Consider the following 26,414-nt stretch of genomic DNA (forward strand, 5'->3'; position numbering starts at 1 on the left):
GTCTGTGGATTTATTTCCGTAACTTGTTATAAAACAGTAACTTCTCTTTCATCATATTCTAACTTTCTCCTCTCCTCCATCCAGCTGGTCCTGACTCTCTCATCATATCCATAGACTTTGGTTCAGGATTCAGTGGCTACGCCTTCAATGTTAAACCCAGACAGGAAGGAGGAGAGACCCAGATAAAGAGATGGAGTGATGGACTTGGACTAGACACCCCAAAGACTCCAACCTGCATCCTGTTTGATGAACATGGAGAATTTATGAAGTTTGGTTATGAAGCTAAAACAGCATTTAATAATATGAGAGGAGGAGAAGCTGAGAAACATTATTTCTTTGAAGACTTCAAGGAAGATGTCCGTCTCATAGTAAGTAAAAGTAAAGAAATACAGAAAAATCTTCTTCTTTCTTGGATCCTATCATGTTTTCTATGAACACACCAGTCTTCTCATTTTTAAACTGTCACTATTTGAATTATCTAACATTTTAAATCTGACATGTAGATAGTGTTAAGGAAATAAATAAGTCTTACCTCAGGTGAAACCCTGAGTCAATCAAGAACAAAATGCATTTTGATTATTATTTTATCAAGAAATTAACCAAAGAATAGGAGCAATGACTCCCCTAACTAGTCCAGGGAAGTGAAAAACGATGAAAGTTCATCACTTTTAATATCCACCAGCCTCTAACAGAGATGGAGAAAAAGAGAGAATCCCAGAGATGAGAAGTTTTAGTTTTTTCACATCTCTGATATTTGCACCTGCAGACTGAGACCTGATGGTTCAAACCCAGTTCAGAAATATCCTTTATTATGTGTTTCCAGCGAGCTGCTCCACATGAAGGATGCTTTATAGCTAAGATTGATTGATTGATTGATTGATTGATTGATTGATTGATTGATTGATTGATTGATTGATTGATTGATTGATTGATTGAAATTAAACAAAGTTTGACATAACAGTTCCTCCCTTTGGTCCTATGATGGATCACCTTAAACAAACTTTGTGCTTTCTGGAGATACATAACATATGAATATAAAAACTGTAACATAAAAAAATTCCAAAGCAAAAGAAAAAACAAACTTCAGTAAAATAAGTTCCTGTAGAAAAGGCCATTCTTCAAACAGAATTAACAGTAAAAGTGATTAATGCAATATATATAAAATAAATACAACATGATGGTAAGAAGTTGAGGATTAAGAATCATCACAAGCAAATTGTTCAGGAGTTTCTTCAGGTTCCAATAAAAACATGTTCAAACTTAAGGAGACTCAGGTTCAATAATTAAACATTTTAATTTACTGTTTCAAAATTCAACAAAGCTGCACCAGATGGAATCTGAAGGTGAGGAAAAAACATGTTTAAGGCACTAATAAAGTTATTTTCTTAAAGGAACAAATGGACACACACTGATTGGTCTACAGGAAAACACTGAACTCCTAAGGACTCCTATTGGAACTAATATGACACTGAAAGTTAAGAAAACGACTAATGTCAGAATAAACTTAATAATTTTATAGTAAGTAGTTCCAACTATGTTTTATTAACTCCATCAGGTAGTTCACAGCAGATTCAACCACCTGATGCTCCAACACTTTGATGCAAACAGAACAGAGACTGAAGAAGCTTCATCATCTTCCAGGAGATGATCAGGGAAAACCCAATGAAGCATTCCTGTCATCTTTAGACATGATATTCCAAATCATTCACTCCTATCCAACCTGCAATAACTGTCCAGTTTGAAACTGGTGTGACCGTGAAGGTGAACTTCCATCTCTGCATGACAACACATCTGTTGAACACACAAACCTCACCAATCTTGGTGGGAGCATCAAAGGTCAGCATCAGGTCAAGAGCAGGAGCTTGACTATAAACCCTGCTAGAAAAAATGATGTCAGTTCATTCAGATTAAGACATAGCCTATAAATATTTTACCTAAGATTGAAAAGAAACACTTCTATGTTCAGTGTGCAGTTCCAATGAAAAACAACCAGGAAATAGAAATAAAATCCTGATTTTAAAATAACAGTATTAAAAAAACAGTGAACACAAGCAGTATTTTTTCCTTATTCAATTCAAACCCCCCATTTGTTGTTGTTTTTTATTCACTAAACAATGTCCCTATCCCTGTTGTTATTAAAAATGATTTAACTTCAAACCCTTTAACAGGAATCTGAGCCTCACTTGTTTTCCTCCTGACATGGCAGCACTAAATAGGGAAACAAGGCTTTAATTTTTTCACTACATTGAGACGAACATTCACTAGAAGAATGAATCCCTTTGAAGGAAAACTTCCCTGTGTTGTTTCTGAAAGGCTGACATGACAGAGAAAACCTTCATGCTTGACTGAAAAACTGAGTGAACAATTTACTGTCCATCTTTCCTCTGAAACAACTTTAGTTGCAAACCAAACAAACAAACTGCTTTTGTTCTTCCCCCTGATTTTTCTTTCTGAAGTGTTGAAAATTACATGAGCAACAATACTTCAGATTCTTAGTCTATTAAAATTTTATTTGCACTAAATTAAGTACCTTTTCTGAAATAGTCTTTGTCATTTTAGATTATTAGGAAAATCATAGTAATAGGAAAACCATTTATTCTCAAAGACCAAGTTATATAGAGAGGTGAGGTTTAAAAGTACAATTCTTCTTTTATCTACAGCTTCCTGCTTCCTAAGGCGTCTTTCTCTCAGGCTTCGTACAAAATAAAACTCTCTGACCCTGAACCAAACCCGGTTTAAAGGAGTTTCACTAAGGGAGAAAAAAACCTCCCCAAAACCTTCGTTATCAGATTTGATTCTTCCCAGTAATTAATCCAGTTTCTTTCTTTTCCCATAACTTTCTCTTCTCAAACCCTGAACAGTTATCACTACAAAATCTCTACTGAATAATTTCATAACCATAAATTGTTGGAACAATCTTATCCATTTCATAAATGCTTCAACAATCACCTTACAGATCCTTTAACCTCACAGTTATCAAGTTTAATAAAATCCATGTAAACTTTGAAATGACTTGAGGTTGAAGACATTTGACCTTTTTCTACACAAATGGAAAAGGCTGAACAGAAACAGCAAAAACTTTGCAGTGAATGAAATACTTGTTATAAAAGACTTTTGTTTTAGAACTATTTTGACATTCATAAGTCAAATCTACATAAGTTTTGTAGAAAAATAGCTGTTTTCTTTTCAATTATAAACATCATCTATGTTACACTGCAAAACATTTGGAAGTGGTTTAACTTGGAAAATGAAAGCTCATCTGCTGCTTTGAAAATGTGATTCAAGTCAACAAGAAATATTTATTGGTTTTAACTTAGAAATGAAAAGTTTATGAAGTTGATTCAACAAAAGACAAGATGTCCAAACATTGTTTTTTTAGTTAATTTATCCTGATTGTGAGTTTTAGCTTCAATTCAACTAAACAACGACTTCACAACATGCAACAAAAACTTTTCTCTATTACTTCACTCACATTATCAAGTCAAAATAACTACTTATTTACTTCAGAATAATTTAAACTCCAGTTTCAAAATGAATGAACTTCATTTCTGACCTGGTAAATGTTTTTATTAAACTTCACAATGATTTCTACTCAAACATTCAGTGAGAACCAGGACATTGTCTTCAGGCTTTAAAATAAACATTTTCCTTTCCAACATAAAGTCAGATCAATGTAACACGTCCATCTCACTCAGAGCAACACAGGAAACAAAAAGCATTCTGGGAAATAGTTCCCACTTTAGTCTTTTTCTTCATTCAGTTTTTAAACTCACTCAAAAACTGGTTTATTCAACTCTTGGATTTTAGACTAAAGAGTCAACACAACTTATCACTCTAAGTTTATCTTTCTTTAACTCACATTTAAGTTCAAAATCTGAAACTCATTAAATTCATTTAATTCAAAAGTAAGAGATGGTAGATGCAACTAAACGCAGCTCAAAAGTTTTACAGAATCTTAGTTTGCAAACTTCTACATGTCTTAAATAATATTTCTCATCAGATTTTTTCCCGTGATGACAATCACAATGTCCACTTTACTTTACACAACATAAATCCACAAGCATTTTGGTAAATCTGTTACATCAAAGAGTTTAAACCTGAAATTGCTCTTTATACTAAACGCTAATAAAATCATCATTCATCTCCTTTCAGTGGCACACATAACATAATCCAATAGCATTTTGAGAGATTGCTCAAAAATTAATTTGTTCTGAGCACGACTGTGTTTTAGTTTGCTAACCCTGTGATCCTTTTTAAAGATGCAGCTCATGAAGAGGGAGTTCATGTGTTTTTCTTTTTCTTTATGCAAATTCCTTGTTCAAAATAAAAGGCTCACAACTCAAAATCTGCCCAAGGTAACATCAAATTTACACAACCTTCCTGGTTTGATGAATTTGCTAAATTAATCTTTATAAATGAATCTTTATATAGTTAATCATTATATAAAGGAAAAATTACTGGACTTTAGATAGTTTGAGGCTCCTGTTCAGACTCTGAGTTGGGATTTTGTTTGTTTCTTTGCTCATTTCAGTCCCTTGTAGTTTTTCTAGTTATGTTTCTGCTGGTTATTTCTTCCTCTAGGTAAAGTTATTTATTTAGTGTCAGAGTCTGCTTCTGCCCTTCTTAGTGCTTCTGGTCATTCTAGTGTGAGAATTATGTGTGTTTTGTTTTATCAATTCAGTCTCATGTCTGTCAGTTAATTCATAGTTTCTCCTTGTCTCACTAGTTTTATGTTTCTTCAGAGTTAGAATAATGTTCTGCTTCCCTGTTTTCTCTCTCTCCATCCTCTCCATCCTCTCCATCCTCTCCATCCTCTCCATCCTCACTCCTCTACTCACCCCCACAATCAGTTCCATCATCAGACCAGGTCTATTCTTCACTCTTTCTACCTCACAGCTGATCAGCTCCTCATTTCCTGTCACCAATCATCAATCCTTCACCAAATGCTCGGCCCACTTTGTCACAAGCCTTTTGTCCTTTCTTGTTAAAACATTATATTTGTTTTGTATTCTTACTAATACATAAATGAAGTGTTTTATAGACTAATATGTTTCAGCTTAATTTGTTCATATTAATTCATATTAACAGCAGTTAGAGCACCAAAAGATCACAACATTTTAACACTGAAGTTAGTCTCAGTTGTTGTCTGAATCTCTGTCACAGTTTCATCAATCACTAAAATTTAATCAAGCAAAATCCAAGTTTTTACTGTTTTGTCGACACACCATAACATTAAAATTGAAACATAATCTTGCTGATATTATTGGCATTTCTAATTTAAATTCTCACTCCTGTTTCTATGAATGAACTTAATTACTCAATTTTCAGTTGTTGCAAAGTTTAGGTTACGTATTTATGTTGTTCATAATACATTCATATATTTATGTATTTATGTTGTTAATAATACATTCATATATTTATGTATTTATGTTGTTCATAATACATTCATATATTTATGTATTTATGTTGTTAATAATACATTCATATATTTTTATGTTATTCATAATTTGTCTTCCTATGATGTTGAGATCTTAAAAACCTTTTTATCAATGTTCAGTTTGCCTTATTCTACATCTACACTGAGTTAATTCTTTAAACTCTTTTTCTTTACCAAAGCCTTTACAATGTTTTTGATTATACTATTATGTTTATGATCTAATTCGCTTCCTTCTGTAATAAGTTTGGAAAATCTGTCCCAGCATTCCTTACTTTGTCCATGTTCACCAGAACCTCCAGGACTGGAGCAGGTCCGACCTTTTCTCTGAGCCTCGGCTCGACTCTGCACAGCTTCAAACTCTGTCAGCTCCACATCCAGTCCCAGAGGATTCTGGGTGTCTGACTCGGACATGAAAATTTAAAATATTAGAAAACTTAATTATGAAAAAACCTCACTAAAACAGAATCGCTCCACAGACAGTTTGTGCACAAACATCACTCATACACACTCATTCCCTCACATTTATTTGCAAAATCATTTATGCAGAAACTGAAAAATTAAGTTTGTTTCCCCCTTTTTACTATTTAGACCTAAATTTGCATCTGAGATTTACCAAAAACTTTTTGTCACCCATGTTTTGTTTGTAGACTGGCCAAGCAGGAAACTGTGGAACCGAACAGAATCCCCTGTTTAAAATGCAGGTGGATTTGCTGGCCAAGCATCCACACCGTTCCACAAATTTCCAGATCTCCAGAATTCAGTTAGGACTCTCTGTTCATGCATGCAAGCTATACAGGCCCAAAATGCTGTTCTGTTTGCAGACTTGATAGTGGACTGTCAGGGAAAGTATCAGGGCAAATCGAATCCGGATTCTTATTATACAGCTGGAACGTCTTCCAAGCCGGGTTCCTTCCTTAACTTCACGGCGTAGAAGGAGCACAGACACACCTGGACTCCCTATTGAAGGGAATCCCCAAAATTCAACATAGTAGAAAAGTTTAAACAAATGAAACTTCCTATAAGCCTCCCAAAAGTCAACCAAGTAGATAAACAGTGCACCTTTTGCAGTGATTACCCAAAACACTGACTCTTTCCCTGAGGTCACACCAACAGCCTAAAGTTATTTACTTTTAGAAATTACAAAATTAAAACAGTTTCACCGGAGCACAAAAACGTCGGGCTCTTTAAGGGGTTTGGATTACTGACCATGCAGAGATTTGAAAACACATTTTCCAGACTGATTAGGATAAACATGTCACAATCTCTGCTCAGTCAGAATTCTGCCCACCACTTTAGACACCAAGTTGTTAAGGAAATAAATAAGTTTTACTTCAGGTGAAACCCTGAGTCAATCAAGAATGAATCAAAATGCATTTTGATTATTATTTTATCAAGAAATTAACCAAAGAAAAGGAGCAATGACTCCCTCACTAGTCCAGGGAAGTGAAAAAAGATGAAAGTTCATCACTTTTAATATCCACCAGCCTCTAACAGAGATGGGAGAAAAAGAGAGAATCCCAGAGATGAGAAGTTTTAGTTTTTTCACATCTCTGATATTTGGACCTGCAGACTGATGGTTCAAACCCAGTTCAGAAATATCCTTTATTGTGTTCCCAGCGAGCTGCTCCACATGAAGGATACTTTATAGCTATGATTGATTGATTGATAGATAGATAGATAGATAGATAGATAGATAGATAGATAGATAGATAGATAGATAGATAGATAGATAGATAGATAGATAGATAGATAGATAGATAGATAGATAGATAGATAGATAGATAGATAGATAGATAGATAGATAGATAGATAGATAGATAGATTGATTGAAATAAAACAAAGTTTAACATAATAATAGGTTTTACCACTGGGTCTCTATAAATATAGATATTAATTAATATCTCTTTCATTTCAGTCTAATAGGTTTTGTCTTTTTTCCCACTGCTGATCTTTATTCAGCATTAATCTGACAGGAAGTGGGGAAAGACAAGCAGCAAAGGTAGCGAGGACTCAAACTCATGTTCATATCGAGGTCTTTAACCTGCCTAGGGGGCGCCACTGTGCCAGGTGACGCCATTAGTTTAATAGTTTCTGAACAGAAAAGCAGAACTTATACCTAAGGTGTCATAAGAAAAAAATCTATAGGAATCATACGAAACGTGAACATATGCCCAAAATCCTAAAATGTCCCATGTCAAAAAAAAATAATCTTTATTTATAAAACCATTTTAATGAACACTTCAGAGCAATTTCCCCTTTATAAATCACAGCTGCACCTCCATGTTTCCATAAGGTTCCTCCTCAGGTTCTGCTCTCTACTCTCCCATATTCCATCATAAAGGTCAATGCAAATTATCTCATGAATAATAAAGTTTATTAACTGATTCAGACGATTGTGTGAAAATCTGTTCCTCTGTCAGGAGCGTCACTGCAGCCAGAGAAGCAGATCTGATCATTTTCACAGCTTCTGACTGATTTCTTGGTAAAATAACTCATATAATCATGTCCAGGTTGTAACTTTCACTTTTATTGGCAGCTGCTGTTAAAAAACAACAATAACAAAATTGTAGAATAAATAAATAAATGAGGTTTTCTTACAGTTTTGTGTTGTTTTTTTAATCTGTCTTTTCCCAACTTTCACCACTTAAGCTTGATAAATAAAATTCAGTCACAAATTATTTAAATTAAAATTGAACTGTAAAGCCATTTACAACAGTTAAAATTAAATAAGCACAGAATCTACATCTGATTAGTTTAACCAGTAAAATCTGTTATTTCATCTTTAAATCAAACTATTGTTCAGCTCATTAAAGGAATAAGTTTCTGCTTGAACTGACTTTAAGACTGCAGCAGTTCACCATGAGTAGATTTGATAAACTATCCTGGTATGAACACAAACTAACAGACTGAAACCTGTTGACAGGACGGCTGGAGGAGGGAAATCTACGCAGCCAACAGGAAGTGGATGTCGACCCAGAAGGTTTTTACAGAAGTTCTGAGGTTCCTGAAGGACGATGCTCTGAAAACCATCAGATCTCATCCAGAAGGAGGAGAGTTCACAGCGTCTGACTTCACCTGGGTGATGACTGTTCCTGACACCTGGAAGGATTTCCATAAACAGTTCATAATAAAATCTGCAGTTCAGGTAACATCATGTTTTTAGAGTCATCATCTCTAAATGTTCATCAGAATCAGACTTCTGGTTTCTCCTCCAGGCTGGTCTTGTAACAGACGCCACTAAAGACAAACTGATGTTTGTTCTGGAGTCAGAAGCAGCTTTGACCTGGTGTTTGAAGCTTCAACCTGATGGTTTCATCACACAGAACCACAGCAGAGACTCACAGGATCAACCTGCAGGAGCAGCAGAACCTGGTACCAGCTGTAACGGTACTGAGTGGATCTGTAACGTCTGGCAGACAAACATTAACAGGTTTTAGTCTGTTTGTAGGATATGTGTGATATATGAATGGATTCTCTATGAGCTGTTTGGACTAATTGAATTGAAGGAAGTCATGTAAAAGTATTTGATTATTGAGAATAGGGACAAAATGGGTCTAAATTTCCCCATTTTTTTTATTATTCCTCAAGCTTATGTATTCAAATATGACAAATAATGTTTAGGAAATGTAAAGATGCTAAGGTGCAGGCTCCCAGTTGCAACATTTATTTTGAAAATTAAATTTTTAATGGACCTGATCCAGAACTTTGTCATCACCATCTGACAAATATAAATATAAAATTATTTTAATGACTCTATTAGTGATATTTTTACTAAGACAAATGCTTCTCAAGAAACAAATAAAATATTTAAAACAAACAACAAAAAGTCCATCTGATGGAGTTGATACAGAACTGAAGGTGACAAACTAGTGAGTAAAATGAAAAACTTGATACATGTGAAGAAATGCAATTTATGTAAAATACATTAAAATGTGTTAATTGCAGATTTAAGTGAGATTTTACAACAATTTCACTTAAAGAGACACAAAAACTGATGGAGTTGACAAAAAGCCAAACTACCTCAATTTATATGATGTTATTCTGAAGGAGGTCATATTGTAGCTCATCAGGTCCATGAAATCTTTACATTTTACAAAAATTAAGCTTTTATTTCACAAAATGTCATCAAAGTTTTGTAAATTGTTAGTTACTGTGTTGACACATCATGGTTGTGATGAGCAGCTTAGGAATAAGAGAAGAAAAAACTAAAGAATAACATAAGCTAACCAGAGCTAACTAGCCTCTTAGCAAAGGAAGAGAAAGGAAGAGGTCATGGGGTCATCAGAGGTTCTGGTGCCCTGACAGGTCACCAGCTGGAGATGGGCACTATGACCTCCTGACCCCTCTAGGGACAAGGATGAACAGAAAATGGATGGATGGATATTTTGTGTATATTTTCTTACAGTTTTGTGCTTTATCCATAGGACCTGTTTGGTCCTCCAGAATCACTGTTTTACATTTTTGTTCATAAATGTTTCACCACATCTTTTACCAACCTAACAAATTCTAATTTCCTCCTTCATCTAATAACTGATTGTTTTCACCTCGGCCCAGAATCTGGGAATAAATCTTTTAAATCACTGAGGGGGAAATTTGCTTCACTCTTTATTGCTGAATAATTTTAATTCAGCCACAATGGAGAGTTTTCCAGTATTAGTTCATGTTTGAGACGATGTCTCAGCATCTTGATGATGATTTTATTTTAACCAATCAGAGGCAGACTTCCTGGTTTCCTTCCGTTTTTCTTGAGTCCATCAAATTTTCTTATAAATCTTGGATATCAGACCTTTTGTGGACCGAGTCTTTATGAAACCAGAGTTTCTCTCTCTCTCTGCCTCTCTCTCTCTCTCTCTGAGGGAATAGAGCTGGAGATGGGAGTGTCGGTGTGAGTGGATTTTTGAGGCGGGGCTGGCCGCGATAATGCCTGGGCGGGCCGGGGCTGGCCACGATGATGCCAGGGCTGGGCGCGATGATGCCGGGGCAGGCCGGGGCTGGCCACGATGATGCCAGGGCTGGGCGCGATGATGCCTGGGCGGGCCGGGGCGCCGCCGGGGCGGGCCGCCATGATGCCGGTGCGCTGCCGGTGCGCCGCCGGGGTGGGCCGGGGCGCCGCCGGGGCCGGTCGCGATGATGCCGGGGCGGGCCGCGATGATGCCTGGGCGGGCGGGGGCGCGGCCGGGGCTGGCCGCGATGATGCCGGGGCTGGGCGCGATGATGCCTGGGCGGGCCGGGGCTTGCCACGATGATGCCGGGGCTGGCCCGGATGATGCCTGGGCGGGCCGCGATGATGCCTGGGCGGGCGGGGGCACGGCCGGGGCTGGCCGCGATGATGCCGGGGCTGGGCGCGATGATGCCTGGGCGGGCCGGGGCTGGCCACGATGATACCGGGGCGGGCCGCGATGATGCCGGGGCGGGCCGGGGCTGGCCGCGATGATGCCGGGGCTGGGCGCGATGATGCCTGGGCGGGCCGGGGCTGGCCATGATGATGCCAGGGCTGGGCGCGATGATGCCGGGGCAGGCCGGGGCACCGCCGGGGCTGGCCGCGATGATGCCTGGGCTGGGCGCGATGATGCATGGGCGGGCCGGGGCTGGCCACGATGATGCCGGGGCTGGCCGCGATGATGACAGGGCGGGCCGGGGCTGGCCGCGATGATGCCGGGGCTGGGTGCGATGATGCCTGGGCGGGCCGGGGCTGGCCATGATGATGCCGGGGCTGGCCGCGATGATGACGGGGCGGGCCGGGACGCCGCCGGGGCTGGCCGCGATGATGCCGGGGCTGGGTGTGATGATGCCTGGGCGGGCCGGGGCTGGCCATGATGATGCCGGGGCTGGCCGCGATGATGCCGGGGCTGGGCGCGATGATGCCTGGGCTGGGCGCGATGATGCATGGGCGGGCCGGGGCTGGCCACGATGATGCCGGGGCTGGCCGCGATGATGACAGGGCGGGCCGGGGCTGGCCGCGATGATGCCGGGGCTGGGTGCGATGATGCCTGGGCGGGCCGGGGCTGGCCATGATGATGCCGGGGCTGGCCGCGATGATGACGGGGCGGGCCGGGGCGCCGCCGGGGCCGGCCGCGATGATGCCGGGGCGGGCCGCGATGATGCCTGGGCGGGCCGGGGCTGGCCATGATGATGCCAGGGCTGGGCGCGATGATGCCAGGGCAGGCCGGGGCACCGCCGGGGCTGGCCGCGATGATGCCGGGGCTGGGCACGATGATGCCTGGGCTGGGCGCGATGATGCCTGGGCGGGCCGGGGCGCGGCCGGGGCTGGCCGCGATGATGCCGGGGCTGGGCGCGATGATGCCTGGGTGGGCCGGGGCTGGCCACGATGATGCCGGGGCTGGCCACGATGATGCCAGGCCTGGGCGCGATGATGCTGGGGCAGGCCGGGGCACCGCCGGGGCGGGCCGCCATGATGCCGGTGCGCCGCCGGGGTGGGCCGCAATGATGCCGGGGCAGGCCGGGGCTGGCCGCGATGATGCCGGGGCTGGGCGCGATGATGCCTGGGCGGGCCGGGGCTGGCCATGATGATGCCGGGGCTGGCCGCGATGATGACGGGGCGGGCCGGGGCGCCGCCGGGGCGGGCCGCGATGATGCCTGGGCTGGCCGCGATGATGCTGGGGCGGGCCACGATGATGCCGGGGCAGGCCGGGGCGCCGCCGGGGCTGGCCGCGATGATGCCGGGGCTGGACACGATGATGCCGGGGCTGGCCTGGGCGCCGGCGGTAGTCGGTGCGGGTCTTGATGCTACTGGATCTGGGGATCCTGGTGATCCTTCTATTTTAACTGTAGAGGAACAGCCTGAGGAGCGATCCTCTATAAGTTGTGGTCGCTTTAATGAAGTTGTTACCACTGATGGTGAGATGATAGATGATCAATCTGTTGACAGTTTTGATGCAGATTCAGAGGAAAAAAGATCTGAGGATTTTTTTTTGTGAAAACCTTTGTGAAGATGAAAGCATGCTTGATGACGATTTGCTGAAACTCTCAGAAAAGGAAAAGTTGTGAACCTGCTAACAGCAGCACTAAAGCTCTCAGAGCTCAGAGAGCAAACAAAGCAGGAGAGCAGCTTGGAGTCTGATAGTAGCTTTTCTTTGAGCCAAGATCAGCAGAATCTGTATCCTCCTGCTGAAATTAAGAAGGTTTTGCAAAAAACTAAAGGACTCAGGATGATTAAAATTGAAGAATATTTTCCAGATCTAAAATTGTTTGTTGAATCCTCTCGGGTTTTGACAAAGAAAACTGGACATTTTGTTGATGACGTGTTAACAGATCAGGAAATATATCGCTTAAAGAAACTGATTTTGAAAGTCAGACACTCACTGCTGATGAAGATGAGGACATTTAGAGACATTTTTTACATGTCTCTGTGTCTTTTCTTTTGTTTCTTCATTTCAATGTGTGACTTTAAAATAGGCACCTTAAATCTAAATGGTGCCAGAAATGAAGAAAAGAGGGCTGAGTTTTTAAGACTCATGGCTCTAAAGAACATTGATATAATGTTACTTCAGGAGACACACAGCACTGCTGATAATGAGTGTGATTGGAAGAAGGAGTGCGGAGGGGAGGTCTTTTTTAGCCACAAGTCCAGTTGCAGTGGCGGTGTTGGGATTGTGTTTTCTAGGAATTTTTTCCTGTTTCTTGTGAAGCAGAGGAAATAATTGAAGGTCACTTATTGAAAGTTAAAGCCAAATATGAAAAATAGTTTTTCTTAATGTGTATGCACCAACTAAAGGGGTTGATAGAATGGTATTATTGATACTTTAGGTGACATTGTAAATGACTGTAGTGATAATAATGATTATTTGTTTTTGTGTGGAGATTTTAATTGCACTGAGAATCCGTTACTTGATAGGAACCACTTAGAACCTCATGCTGAATCCTCTCGGAGGCTCAGGCAGCTGACTGCGACCTCTGACCTTTCAGATGTGTGGAGAGATTTCAACAGGAATCAGAGACAGTAAACATGGAGTCATTCTAAAGATAATCTTTTATCCTTGGCAAGATTGGATCGTATATATGCTTTTAAACATCATTTGAATATATTTAAAAATTGTTAAATAATTCCTGTTGGTTTTTCTGATCACTGTCTGGTTTGTTGCTCTGTGTTTATTAAAAATGTCCGTATACAGAGTGTCTATTGGCATTTTAATACCGCTCTTTTGAATGATACAGCTTTTAGAAAAGCTTTTGAATATTTCTGGGTCAGTCATAAACAATCTAAATCAGATTTTTCTTGTATCCAACAGTGGTGGGATTATGGTAAATGTCAAATTAAGCAGTTGTGTCAACAGTTCACTCGCAGTGTCACTAGAGACATAATCAGATCTATGAGGGACTTGGAGACTCAGGTAGTAGAGCTGCAGGGTTTGGCGGCGTCTACAGGAAACCGAGGGTTTTGAACTTCCCTCAAAGATAAAAAGGCCGTTCTGGCCAACCTGCTGGGCACAGCAGCCAAAGGAGCCTTGGTCAGATCACGCTTCCTAAGTGTATCGGAGATGGATGCCCCGTCTCACTTTTTCTTTGGACTAGAAAAAAAGAATGGGCAAAGGAAGATTGTTCACTCCCTAAAGACTGACTGTGGTTCTACCATCTCAGGTTCTTCTGAGATCAGGAAGTTTGCTGTCAGTTTCTACAAAGATCTTTTTAAGAGTGAACATTTGGAGAATCCGGATGTGAGCGATGGTTTCTATGAAGGACTTCCTCAGGTGGATGCTGAAGCCGATCGAAAGCTGGAGGCTCAACTCACGCTGCAGGAACTGCATACTGCCTTGATGAGCCTAAAGAGTGGTAGATCCCCTGGCATCAGGGGCGGATCTAGAAAAATATTTGTGGGGTGGCAAGAGGGTGGCAAGGATGTTTCAGGGGGTGGCAACAGCCAAAGCACAGGCAGCAGAAATACAGGTGAAGTTTTATTGCCCAAAAACCAAAATGACAGTGTGGGCATAACACGAGATAACACAGAATGGACAAGATCATAAAGCAACCAAAAACGAACAAGAGAACAAGAAACCAACAAGAAACAAAGCCAACCATGAACTTAAATATAATTAAGGCAAAACTATGAATAACTTATGAAACAAAAGCAATTAAAAAAAAAATCAAACATCAAACACCCAGAAATCATAACAGTCCAGTACTTAAGCATTTGTATAGGTAACCTACTGAAAAAAATGTACATGTTAACATCTGTGCACTCCTAAAACAACGTGAGAATAGATGCATCAAGTAGAGAAAAATGTATACTAAAAAAACTGAAACTTTTATTATTTACTCAAAATACATCATCCATCCAACCAACCGTTAACTGCTTAGTAAGTATATATGTATTATTATTTTAGGAGCTTTAACAATCCCTGAGAATGCAGATTAATGAAAGGTTAAGGTCATTTCTATATCAGCTTAATACGCCGATTTCCATGCTGCATAGCAAAACGCTTTACAAATTGATCAAGATCTAAAGATTTTGTTCGTTTTGATTCAATGCTGAGTACAGCCAAACTTGAGAGTCTTGTCTCTGTCATAACTGACCGCAAATAGGTCTTAATGACTCTGAGAGTTGAAAAACTCCGTTCACAGGATGCACTGCTCACTGGTAAGACGACAGCTATTTTGCATAACCTGAACAACTCGCAAAAAACGTCCTGGTATTGGTCCAACCATTGGGTCATCTCCATCAGAGTGGTAGGACATTCCTTTTTTCTCTTTTTCTTCTCCAACAGCACCCTTACCTGATGCAACTCATGTTTGAGATTCTCAATATTTGAATCATAGGCTGTAGCCAATAAGAAAACAGCCTCATCTTTTAAAAAAGTTTGACTAGATGGATTTAGTGCCTGCACACCTTGCATAATATTGCAATTTGTGTTAGAAAATCTTCTCCCTATTTCTCCAATCATGTTATCCAGAACTGGATAATAGACAGACATACGGAAAGCATGTTTGTTATCTGGAACTACATGCTGCCCCAAGGTGGAGGAAATGACACTTTCTTGAAGCACCTTTGCTGTCAGTCTTGACCTCTTTGGGTTTTGTTGAGTTGTATCAATGTTACTGCGCTGACATAACTCAAGTGTTTCATGCCACATTTCTTCAAAAGAGTCAGGATTACGATACTGAGCCAGTATCTCTTTAAGTGATTCAATTAGTTCAACCACCTTAGAATGGTCCACTGTCTTAGACTGGAGCATGTCTGATAAAAATTTGGAGTCACTCAAGACCTTTCGAAACAGAACCAGACAACCAGCAAAATTTAGATCCATCTGAGCCAAAATCCCCCTGGCTTCAACAGCTCTTTGTGGATGTTTCTCAGAAGCAATCTCCTGAAGCACCTGTACTATTGCAGGCAACCTGTCCATAACATTGCGACATGCTATGTGCCTACAAGCCCAACGTGTGTCACTTAGCTGATGAAGTTCCCTTGGTGCACCATCAAACATCTTCCGCTGCACGTCCAGCCATTTGTTATGTATATAAGAGCCAGATATAAAAACATACATTTGCTCTAATAAGGAGAAGAAGTTCCCAGCATCTGTCACGCTTTTTACAGAGTCCACTATGACCAGGTTTAAGCAATGTGCACTGCAGTGAACATAGAAGGCATGGTTGGCTACTTCTATGATTTTAGCTTGGACACCTGCATGTGCCCCACGCATGACTGCTGCACCATCATAGCCCTGACCAACCAGATTTTCCTTGTACTCTAACCCGTGTCTTTCAAAGAAGCTTATAATCTTGTTGCTTAACGCAGCAGCATCCATGTGTTCTGCCACTTCAAATTCAAGAAAGCTCTCATGAACCACTGTAGTAGTATCTGAGGACAAAGGACATTTGTTCTTTTTTCTGAACATCTTGCTCTTTTTGACCTCTTGAATGATTTCCTCTTTAACCATTCCTGCCAAGCATTCAAGTATTTCATTCTGGATCGTTTTACTTGTGGACTTAGCATTTTTAGCTTGTTGTTCAAGCCTTTTTTTATTACGACATTATGGTTACCCAGCAAATCTAGCACAGATAGAAAAAGTCCCTTTTTTTCAGAGTCGGTAGACTCCCTGTGACCACGCTGGGCTATGTTTTCTGTCGCAGTTAGAACAAGAACCTCAGCTAATGTTTTAATGTAGTACTGATTTTCAGTCACTTGTATTTTATTGTGTTCGTCAATCATTTCCAGCATTGAAGTATTTCTTAAAATCCTCTTTTTGTTTTCAGTCCATGCAAACATTGCATTCAGATGGTTTTCAGATCGAGCATGACAAAGAAATCCACTGTCTGTCAAGGTAGCCTTTTTCCAATTGCGGTAACCATCAAATGAGCTAAAAACTGTTGTTGGCGTGTCAGGGAGTGAGAAATGTCGACAAGCAAAACAGTAAGCAGAGTCTTTCAGATGAGAGTATTCCAACCAAGGGTGTGCATCGTACCATTCATTTCTGAAGCTCCTTCTGGCTCCCCCTTGGAAGGTTCTTGGAAAAGACTCATGCCTTGGCTGAGTTGGGTCCTCACGCCACGACTTGGATATGTCTACATAAAGTGAATATATAAATTCTGATCACAGCTCTACTATTTATAAAATGTAACAAATAGTAAAAACACAATTTGGAACAGTCTTTTATCAGCTAACCATCAAGCTTAATTGAAACATACAGCATAAAAACAGTACTTTGGTTAATTTGTTCAACTTTATTTAAGTCTGTGACAGCTGACACTACTGTCACACAGACCTGAATGGTAACTTTTTTGTTCATCCTTAACATTAATTTAGACATTAATTAGAGAATATTTTAGATTTTTATTTTTGAAAATTATTTTCATTAGCCTGACTTTTTAGTTAAATATTTGCAGTGCACACATTTAGTGTTTAGTGCTATAATTTTCTTAACAGGTCTTCTTATTCAAGTTTTATAAAGCAAGTTATGAGGATTACTCAAAAATATTTAGTTGAAGAGACCAAAGACATATCTGTTTAAATGTACTGATTGGAATAAATTAGAAATATATTCGAATCAGATGTAACTCAGAACTAAGTTAGTGATATCTACATACCACGTGGACCAACTCGAACAAATGTGTTTGATGTGTCAGGCTCTCTCCTTTCACTGCATGAACCCTGGATGTTGTCCAGCAATTCTCTTTCTCCCTGTTCTTCTTGGTGATCCTCTCCCTCGTCCATCTCCTCGTTGCTGTGCAGCTGTTCCACTACATCCTTTCCCTGGTCACCTGGGCTTTGCTCTCCGTCATATTTCTGTTGATTCTCCCCCTCTTTTTTATCCTCATCTCCTCCGTGAATCTTACTCAGCTGGTTAGTCTCTGTGTCTCCCGCCTTTGCCTTTGGTAAGAAGAAGCTAGCGATGCTACCTTTCCTCTTCATATCTGGAAGATTTGAAGTTATTTCACAATGTTTTCCTCTCAAACATTTAATGGATATCAGTTTACACAAACCACGAGTCGACCAAACATTGAACTTACTCTGCATATATTTAGGATTTTTTTTTACTGTCTCAAAAAAAAAAAAAAAACAGCCGATTGAGAGTGCAACACCGCATAAATTTTTCAAAAACGACTTGGAGTTAGAACAAAAAATTGCCGTATGTCTATTGACCTATTTTCGCCTGTCTTTACCGGACCTACTCTGATAAATACTGCAGCCATGACTGGTTCTGAATACCGTGGTAAAGCTAGCCGCTTCGTTGGAAATAGCAGTAAAGCCAGACGGTACTCAACTTTGGCATCTGCACAAGAGACAACCGCTCTCTCCCTACCTTGCACTACCTACTACTGCAATAATTTTTCTAAACGGACATAGATATTTAATACTTTTTTTTTTTTTTTACCTCTTTACTCTTACTATCTTCAGTCCTTTTCATTTCATTTCTCACTTCCCGCCACTCAGTCAGCTCAATCAGAATGTTTTGCTTCTTCTTCTTAAAATTTATTGGCAGTTGGCTACAAAGTTAGGTGAGCATTACCGCCACCAACTGGTATGGAGTGTGGACTACATTGTGCTGCATTCAATGTTGTCGGAAAAAAATGTTCGTGTTCGTAATGTCCAGCGGGGGTGGCAAACAGGGTGGCAAGGCTCTCCGTTGGGGTGGCAACTGCCACCCCATGCCACCCCGGTAGATCCGCCTATGCCTGGCATGGACGGACTTCCTGTTGATTTTTACAAGTCCTTCTGGTCTGTGATCGGAGAAGACTTGTTGGAGGTGATCACAGATAGCCTGCAGAGAGGTCGGCTGCCTCTGAGCTGCAGGCGGGCAGTCGTTACTCTGCTTCCAAAGAAAGGAGATCTACAGGATCTAAGGAACTGGCGACCAGTCTCTTTGCTCTGCACGGACTACAAGATCTTTTCCAAAGTTCTGGCTATCAGACTCAGAGAAGTGATGTCTTCAGTCATTTACGGGGACCAGACGTACTGTGTGCCTGCAGGCTGATAAGTGACAATGTCACTTTAATCAGAGATGTTTTGGAAATCTCCAGCTCATTGGGCTTAGATATTGGTCTGATTTCTATAGACCAAGAAAAAGCTTTTGACCGGGTTGAACACTGATATTTGTGGCAAACCTTGACTGCTTTTGGTTTCAGCCCTGGTTTCATAGCTATGATCCAGGTTTTGTATCGTGACATTGCGAGTGTACTTAAAATAAATGGAGGCTTAAGTGCTCCATTCAATGTTTTAAGAGGAGTGAGGCAAGGCTGTTCTTTGTCAGGGATGCTTTATTCCTTGGCATTTGAACCTTTGCTTCATAAGCTGAGGAAAGATTTGTGTGGTGTTTCTATTCCTGGGTGTAATGTCTCCTTAAAGCTGTCAGCTTATGCTGATGATCTGATGGTTTTTGTAAACGAGCAGGAAGATGTTGATGTTTTGGTCAACACTGTTTTTCTTTTTGGCTGCATTTCTTCTGCTAAAATAAACTGGAGAAAGAGTGAGGCTATCGCTGTTGGGAGTCGGCTGGGGGATCAACTCAGTCTGCCTGGAGGCCTAGTGTGGAGAAAAGGTGGGCTCAAGTATTTAGGGGTCTTTTTAGGTAGTGAAATTTTTGTGCAAAAAAATTGGGAAAATGTTTTAGATAATGTTAAGGGTCGACTTTTGAAATGGAAATGGATTTTACCTAAAATGTCATATAGAGGAAGAGTTCTTGTTATTAATAATTTAGTCTCTTCCGTCATGTGGCACCGGCTGATGTATGTTGATCCTCCAGTTTCTCTTTTATCAAATGTTCAAAGGGCACTAGTGGATTTTTTTGGGATAAACTTCATTGGATTCCTCAAAGTATTCTCTTTCTGCCGAGAGAAGAAGGTGGACAAGGCCTGGTCCATCTGGCCAGCAGAGGCGCTGCTTTTCGTTTTCAGTTCATTCAGAGATGCTCACAGGACCCACAGACCTTGTGTGGAGGAGAATATCAGGCTGCATTCTTCAGAGATTTGGCGGCATGGGTCTGGATCTGCCTCTCTTTCTGATGGACTCCAGCAAAATGAACTCCTCTCTTCTTCCAGGTTTTTATAAGAGCGTTTTCTCTGTGTGGACTTTGCTGAGGAAGGAGAGGCAGCAGCAGGCTGAGTCTCTGTACTGGCTGCTCCAGGAACCGGTTCTGTTCGGGAGTTTGTTGGATTGCCCTGTGTGGGGAACAACAACCTGGTCCAAACTCCTCCACACTGCAAAAGTTTATTGTCTTGGGAGGGTGGTAGAGATGACTGGACCTCGACTGGATGATCCTGTGGAACTCGCTGCTTGTTTGGGAATAGAATCTGTTAGAGTTGTTGGTCGGCTTTTGAGCTACTGGAAACACAAGTTAAGTGAACATCAATGTTCCCTTTTGACTGATTATTATGAAGGTTCTGTGTTACCAAATCATCTGGACCCTTTTCCATCCATCAGACTGTTTCCTGGGATCAAGAACTGCTCTGGTCCTTTACTGGATTCGGTGGACAGTAAAGGAATCTCCCTAGAAGGAGCTTCTGGGAAAATGATCTATAGGCTGTTTGTAAAAACTCTTAATCAGAACAAACTGAATGGACGCAGTGACACAGTGTGGAGATCTCATATCTCCTTAACACCTGAAATCAAGCCTGAATGGAAATCGTTGTATAAGCCTCCTCTACCGAACAAACATGCAGATTTACAGTGGAGAATCCTTCATGGTATTGTAGCTGTTCACTCATTTGTTTCTGCTATTAATCCTGCTGTCCATGTTGTGAACAGAGGGAAACAGTGTTTCATTGTTTTCTAGACTGTATTCGTCTGTCAGCTCTTTTTGTGCTTTTGAGAATTATTTTCAACAGATATGGTGAAGTTTTCACTAAACAGGTTTTATATGTGGTGTTAAATTTACACGCCAAAGAAAGACCAAATGTCAGTTGATAAACTTGTTGATAGGACAGGCTAAAATGTACATAAGCAGAAAAAGGAAAGTGGAGGAAGAGTTGAATATTAATGTGGTTTCTTCATTTGTTAACCTGGTGAAGTCTAGGCTATTGCTTGAATTTAATTTTTATAAATCAGTTTCAGATTTAGATACCTTTTGTCACACTTGGAGTTATGGGGAAGTAATTTGTAGTGTGGTAGAAGGAGAACTTATTTTTGGGAGGGTGTTAATGTAATGCTGTGTGTGGTGTATGTTTTGTTTTTTCTGTTTGGTTTTTTCACTGTTACATAGTTTGTGATACTATGTCGATTATTTATTGAAAAATAAATGAGCTATTAAAATCTCTCTCTCTCTCTCTCTCTCTCTCTCTGTCTTTACTAAATCATCCTCTGCTTTTGGTTTTCCATAAACCAGAATGAAGCTCAGGTTTTTTCAGCTGTGGCTTTGACCTTTGACCTCTGGTCATCTGCTGTTGTTTAAATTGTGTTATACAAATAAATTTGACATGAACTCTGACCTTTACTGAGGCCTGCAGAGCTTTAGATGTGTTTCCTGGTTTCTTCTGTAACTTCCTGTTTGAGTCGTTGATGTTGGAGTCATTTTGGTTGGTCAGTCTCTCCTGGGAAGCTTCACCACTGTTGTTATTCTCTATTTGTAGATAATAACTTTCACTTTGTTCACTCAGGTTAGAAATTATTCTAACTTTATTTAATTTCACTTTTTAATCCAAAGAGTATTTTTGGATTATAACTTTTACACTGATGTCAGTGACCTGGTTTCTCATCTGTTCTTTACTGTAGAATAAACCTTGACATCGCCTACTTCATGTTGTCAGACAGGTTCTGTTTACCTGATTCTTGATTCTGACAGTAATCAGATCTGGGTTTAGTGCTGAAATTGAATTTTTAAAATGTGGCTGAATGGTTAATATGGATTTAGTCTGAAACATGAAGCTGGATAAACTGATGATTTGATCAGAAACCAAAAGCAGCAGCAGTCAGGTTTTCTAGATAAACTGATGATTTGATCAGAAAACCAAAAGCAGCAGCAGTCAGGTTTTCTAGATAAACTGATGATTTGATCAGAAACCAAAAGCAGCAGCAGTCAGGTTTTCTAGATAAACTGATGATTTGATCAGAAACCAAAAGCAGCAGCAGTCAGGTTTTCTAGATAAACTGATGGATGTTCTCTCATTTAAAGCATCAACCTGATTATTGGTTTGTTAAAATACATTTAAGGCTCTAACTCTGAATGTCTTCATGTAAAACCAGCAGAGCTGTTGTTTCTGAGGATCCATCATTGGAATTAAACATGACTGTAAACCAATCAGAATAATTGATACATCATTAAAGGAGAACCAGACTTTATTATAATGAGGTCATGATAACATTAGAAGATTCCTGAAGATCAACCTGAAGTTCTGAATATTTAATTTTCTATGCCATCGTCTTCTCCTTCACTATCTGACCATTTTCAGAGAAATTTATCTTTATTTCTGAACTCTGATCAGAAAAATCCTGAAGTTAAAATGTACATCAGTGATGATCAATAACCTTGTTATAAAAATACCAAAGATAATCATTTGACAGACAGAAACTATTTTATCTCCAAAGAGTCTTTAGTTGAAAACTTTCCATCTAGTTGATCAGTTGAAGGATGACGGATCATTCAGGTCTAAAGACTTTCAGATTCTGTTCATCTGCTGGTGACATCAGGTAATAATTTCTTCTGAAAGTCAGAAATCGTGCTGATCCAAAATATTTCAAGAGATAAAATGTTTTATTTCTCAGAGGGAAACTGGCAACAAATTACCTTTGGAAACATTTGCAATATATTGTATATTTTTAATTTCATGTTTAACATTTATTTCTACTCAATTATGTAATGTTACTGTTTCAATTTGTTCTTTATGAATTTAATATACCATAAAAAAGAAATAACCTGTTTGTGAATCTATTAGTTTTTGAAAATTTAAGGTGTTAAAACTTAAACACAGGATGAACCATCAGTCTTTTAACCAACAATCAGGATTTAAATCCTTTCAGTTTTATTTTCTAGCAGCAGCATCTTAACTGCAGCATCTTAACTGCAGCATCTTAACTGCAGCAGCAGCATCTTAGCTGCAGCATCTTATCTGCAGCAGCATCTTAGCTGCAGCATCTTAACTGCAGCAGCATCTTAGCTGCAGCATCTTAACTGCAGCATCTTAACTGCAGCATCTTAACTGCAGCATTTTAACTGCAGCAGCATCTTAACTGCAGCATCTTAACTGCAGCATCTTAACTGCAGCATTTTAACTGCAGCAGCATCTTAACTGCAGCATCTTAACTGCAACATCTTAACTGCAGCATCTTAACTGCAGCATCTTAACTGCAGCATTTTAACTGCAGCAGCATCTTAACTGCAGCATCTTAACTGCAGCATCTTGACTGCAGCATCTTAACTGCAGCATCTTAACAGCTGCAGCATCTTAACAGCTGCAGCATCTTAACTGCAGCATCTTAACAGCTGCAGCATCTCAACTGCAGCATCTTAACTGCAGCATCTTAGCTGCAGCATCTTAACAGCTGCAGCATCTTAACTGCGGCATCTTAACAGCTGCAGCATCTCAACTGCAGCATCTTGACTGAAGCATCTTAACTGCTGCATCTTAACTGCAGCATCTTAACTGCAGCATCTTAACAGCTGCAGCATCTTAACAGCTGCAGCATCTTAACTGCGGCATCTTAACAGCTGCAGCATCTCAACTGCAGCATCTTGACTGAAGCATCTTAACTGCTGCAGCAACTTAACTGCAGCATCTTAACTGCAGCAGTAGCATCTTACCTGCAGCATCTTACCTGCAGCATCTTAACTGCTGCAGCATCTTAACTGCAGCAGTAGCATCTTAACTGCAGCATCTTAACTGCAGCATCTTAACTGCAGCAGTAGCATCTTAACTGCAGCATCTTAACTGCAGCATCTTAACTGCAGCAGCACCTTAACTGCAGCATCTTAACTGCAGCAGCACCTTAACTGCAGCATCTTAACTGCAGCATCTTAACTGCAGCATCTTAGCTGCAGCATCCAGCTCCATCTTCTCCTCCTCCTCTAACTTCTACCTGCAGCTCTGCAGAGCGACACGCTGTGACCAAGTCCTTCCTCCTGCTGACCTCTGAGTTTCTCAGGCAGCTGCTGCTTGGAGGAAAACCTCACTGTCACCTCTCAGCTTCTAAGTTTAAGGAAATAAATCAACATTCAGGTTGTTTTGTTTCAGTTATTTAGAAATAAAAATGTTAATTGTGTCAGATGTCCCATAACCACAGACTTTGAAATCACCAGAGGATCTGCAAACATGATGCAAATAAATCAAAATCTCAATATGAAGAAATTAATATTCAGATGAAATAAAATGATCTCTAAAACATTTAACTACATACAGACACATTCAATTAATTAGAACATTATTGAAAAGTTTAGTTTTATTTAAGATTATAATATCAAATCAGACCCAGAAAACAACATTTTAATATATAAATTTTTTATATATAACTTTTTATAACTTTGCTTAAAAAGTCTTTTTAATATCTAACTTATTGTTTTTATTTTCAAAAGGTTCTAATATAAAAAATTATTCTTATCAGAACTAATAATCTGATTAAATATGATGATATAATTTAAAGTTGTTTTTTCAGCATCTTTCTTTTTATAAATCATTTTAAAGCCGATACAAACATCATGAAGACACGCCCACTTTACTCTAAACACCTCAGACCTTCATCATCACAGTGACATCACTTCCTCTAACAGTGAATCCTTCAGCATCATTTCTACTCAGATTTCTGTTAAAGTCTCTCTGTCCATTTTTATTATTTTCTTTCTATGATCGGTCTGAGGAGCTTTGGCTCTGGATCATCACTGATCTGGAAACTTCTTCTCCAGAGATTTCCAGCATCACCATGGCAACAGAGACAGGAGATAAATGAACTAAAAACCTGAATCTACCTGTAAAAACATTGATCATTGTTCATAGAGCAGCTCAGTGAGGTTTCTGTGTTTCTACAGATCCAGCAGGAGGTCAGGAGGTCGTACAGTTTACTGTGGAACCAGAAGAAACCAAAGTCCTGCTGGAGACCCAAAGAGACGGGAAACGGTACCTTGTTGTCGACTGTGGAGGTAAAAGTTACTCACCGTTACTTAAAGGTTTAAAGACGAGTTTTAAAAACATTTTTATCCACAGTAAACATGTTGAAGTGATGTTGTGTTGCTCGGTGGATCAGCTGGTTTCTCTGCTGCCTTGCAGCAAGAAGGTTCTGGGTTTGAATCCCAGTCTGGGGTCTTTCTGCATGGAGTCTCCATGTTCTCCCTGTTCATGCCTGGTTTCTCTCTGGGTACTCCGACTTCCTCCCACAGTCCAGAAACATGACTGTTGGGTTAACTGGTCTCTGTTTGTCCCCCACAACTCTGTGGGGACAAATGGAAAAATGATGGATGAATTAATCTCTTTGATTAATGTTTGTCGAATGTGAGTTAAAATGTGTGATAAGTTGTTTCCTGAAAATTTTCTATTAATATATTTTATTCTCTTCCTTATTGTCAACAGATAGACATATTCACTTCACTGTTCATGAAGTCCTGAAAGGAGGAGACATGAAGCTGCATCAGACCTTTAAAATATGGCTGGGAGAAAAATACGTGGACAATGAATTCAAACAGTTCCTTAGAGAAATCTTCTCTGATGAAATATGGGATGACTATGAACAAAACTTCCCCAATGAGGTTCAGAAGATGATGTATGATTTTACTCGTCTCAAACTTTTGGATGAAGATGTTCAGATCAGTTGCCCAGGTAACCTGGTCATAGTGGCTCAGAAACAGAAACAGATTGAAACGTTCTTTGATTCAGTGGAAGGAGCTTCCTGGGATGATGGATCTATCAGGATCTCCAGAGAGAAACTGAAAACTTTTTACGATGAGAGTCTGCAGAGAATCACATGGAAACTCAGAGAAATATTAGACAAAAATCTCAACATCGGGTTTATTGTGTTAGTGGGAGGATTGGCTGAGAGCCAGATTCTACGTCAGCACATCACTGATCAGTTTGGACGTCAGTATAAAGTCCTGTGTCCTCTTAGACCCCAGGAAGCGATTCTGAAAGGAGCCGTAGAGCTGGGGAGAAACCCAGAGATGGTGGAGCCTCAGAGGAAACGTCCAGCTTGGTTCAGATGTTGTTCATGAGATTTTTGTTCTTAATAATTCAGACAATCTGCATAGTTTTCTTGTGCTTGTTTGTGATTGAATAACTTTTTCCATATTCCATTTTTTTCCTGTTTTGTACCAGAAACCAATAAATCAGTTCTACAGACTTCAGTTTGTAAACTGAATTAAAAATAAAAGTTAATTTGATTTAACCTGGTTCTCCTTCCTCCCTTCTGTTTGTTCTGGTTCTGATTCTTCATTTTGAGTCATTTGATTTCTGATTGCAGGATTAATTTAGACCTGAAAGTGAAGCACCAAAATGTAGGTGTTAATATTTTAAAAATCCTGTAAGTTTAATTGTTTTATTGAGGTGTTTACACAATGAAAGCTTTAGAAAACTAATATTTGCTCTTAAGTTTTAGCTTTAATTAATTAATAAA

The 26,414-nt window shown here is 40.0% G+C and overlaps 1 protein-coding gene and 1 pseudogene across 1 annotated transcript in view; one reads left to right on the top strand and one right to left on the bottom strand.

The window, feature by feature from the left end:
• LOC148160936 (heat shock 70 kDa protein 12A-like) overlaps positions 1-26,186 on the top strand; it is a 40,745-nt gene extending 14,559 nt beyond the window's left edge. Inside the window, exons 6-11 of the mRNA XM_088002885.1 lie at positions 85-360; positions 7,415-7,436; positions 8,375-8,582; positions 8,653-8,824; positions 24,841-24,951; positions 25,379-26,186. Coding sequence (XP_087859011.1) covers positions 85-360; positions 7,415-7,436; positions 8,375-8,582; positions 8,653-8,824; positions 24,841-24,951; positions 25,379-26,013 — 1,424 coding nt within the window. The 3' untranslated portion in view covers positions 26,014-26,186. The remainder of the gene's footprint in view (positions 1-84; positions 361-7,414; positions 7,437-8,374; positions 8,583-8,652; positions 8,825-24,840; positions 24,952-25,378) is intronic.
• On the bottom strand, positions 14,830-16,267 carry LOC148160937 (zinc finger MYM-type protein 1-like; annotated as a pseudogene).
• Positions 26,187-26,414: the final 228 nt, after the last annotated feature.

The sequence above is a fragment of the Poecilia mexicana genome, unplaced genomic scaffold, assembly GCF_051168715.1.
Source record: "Poecilia mexicana isolate PSO_F unplaced genomic scaffold, ASM5116871v1 scaffold_2, whole genome shotgun sequence".
NCBI lineage: Eukaryota > Metazoa > Chordata > Actinopteri > Cyprinodontiformes > Poeciliidae > Poecilia > Poecilia mexicana.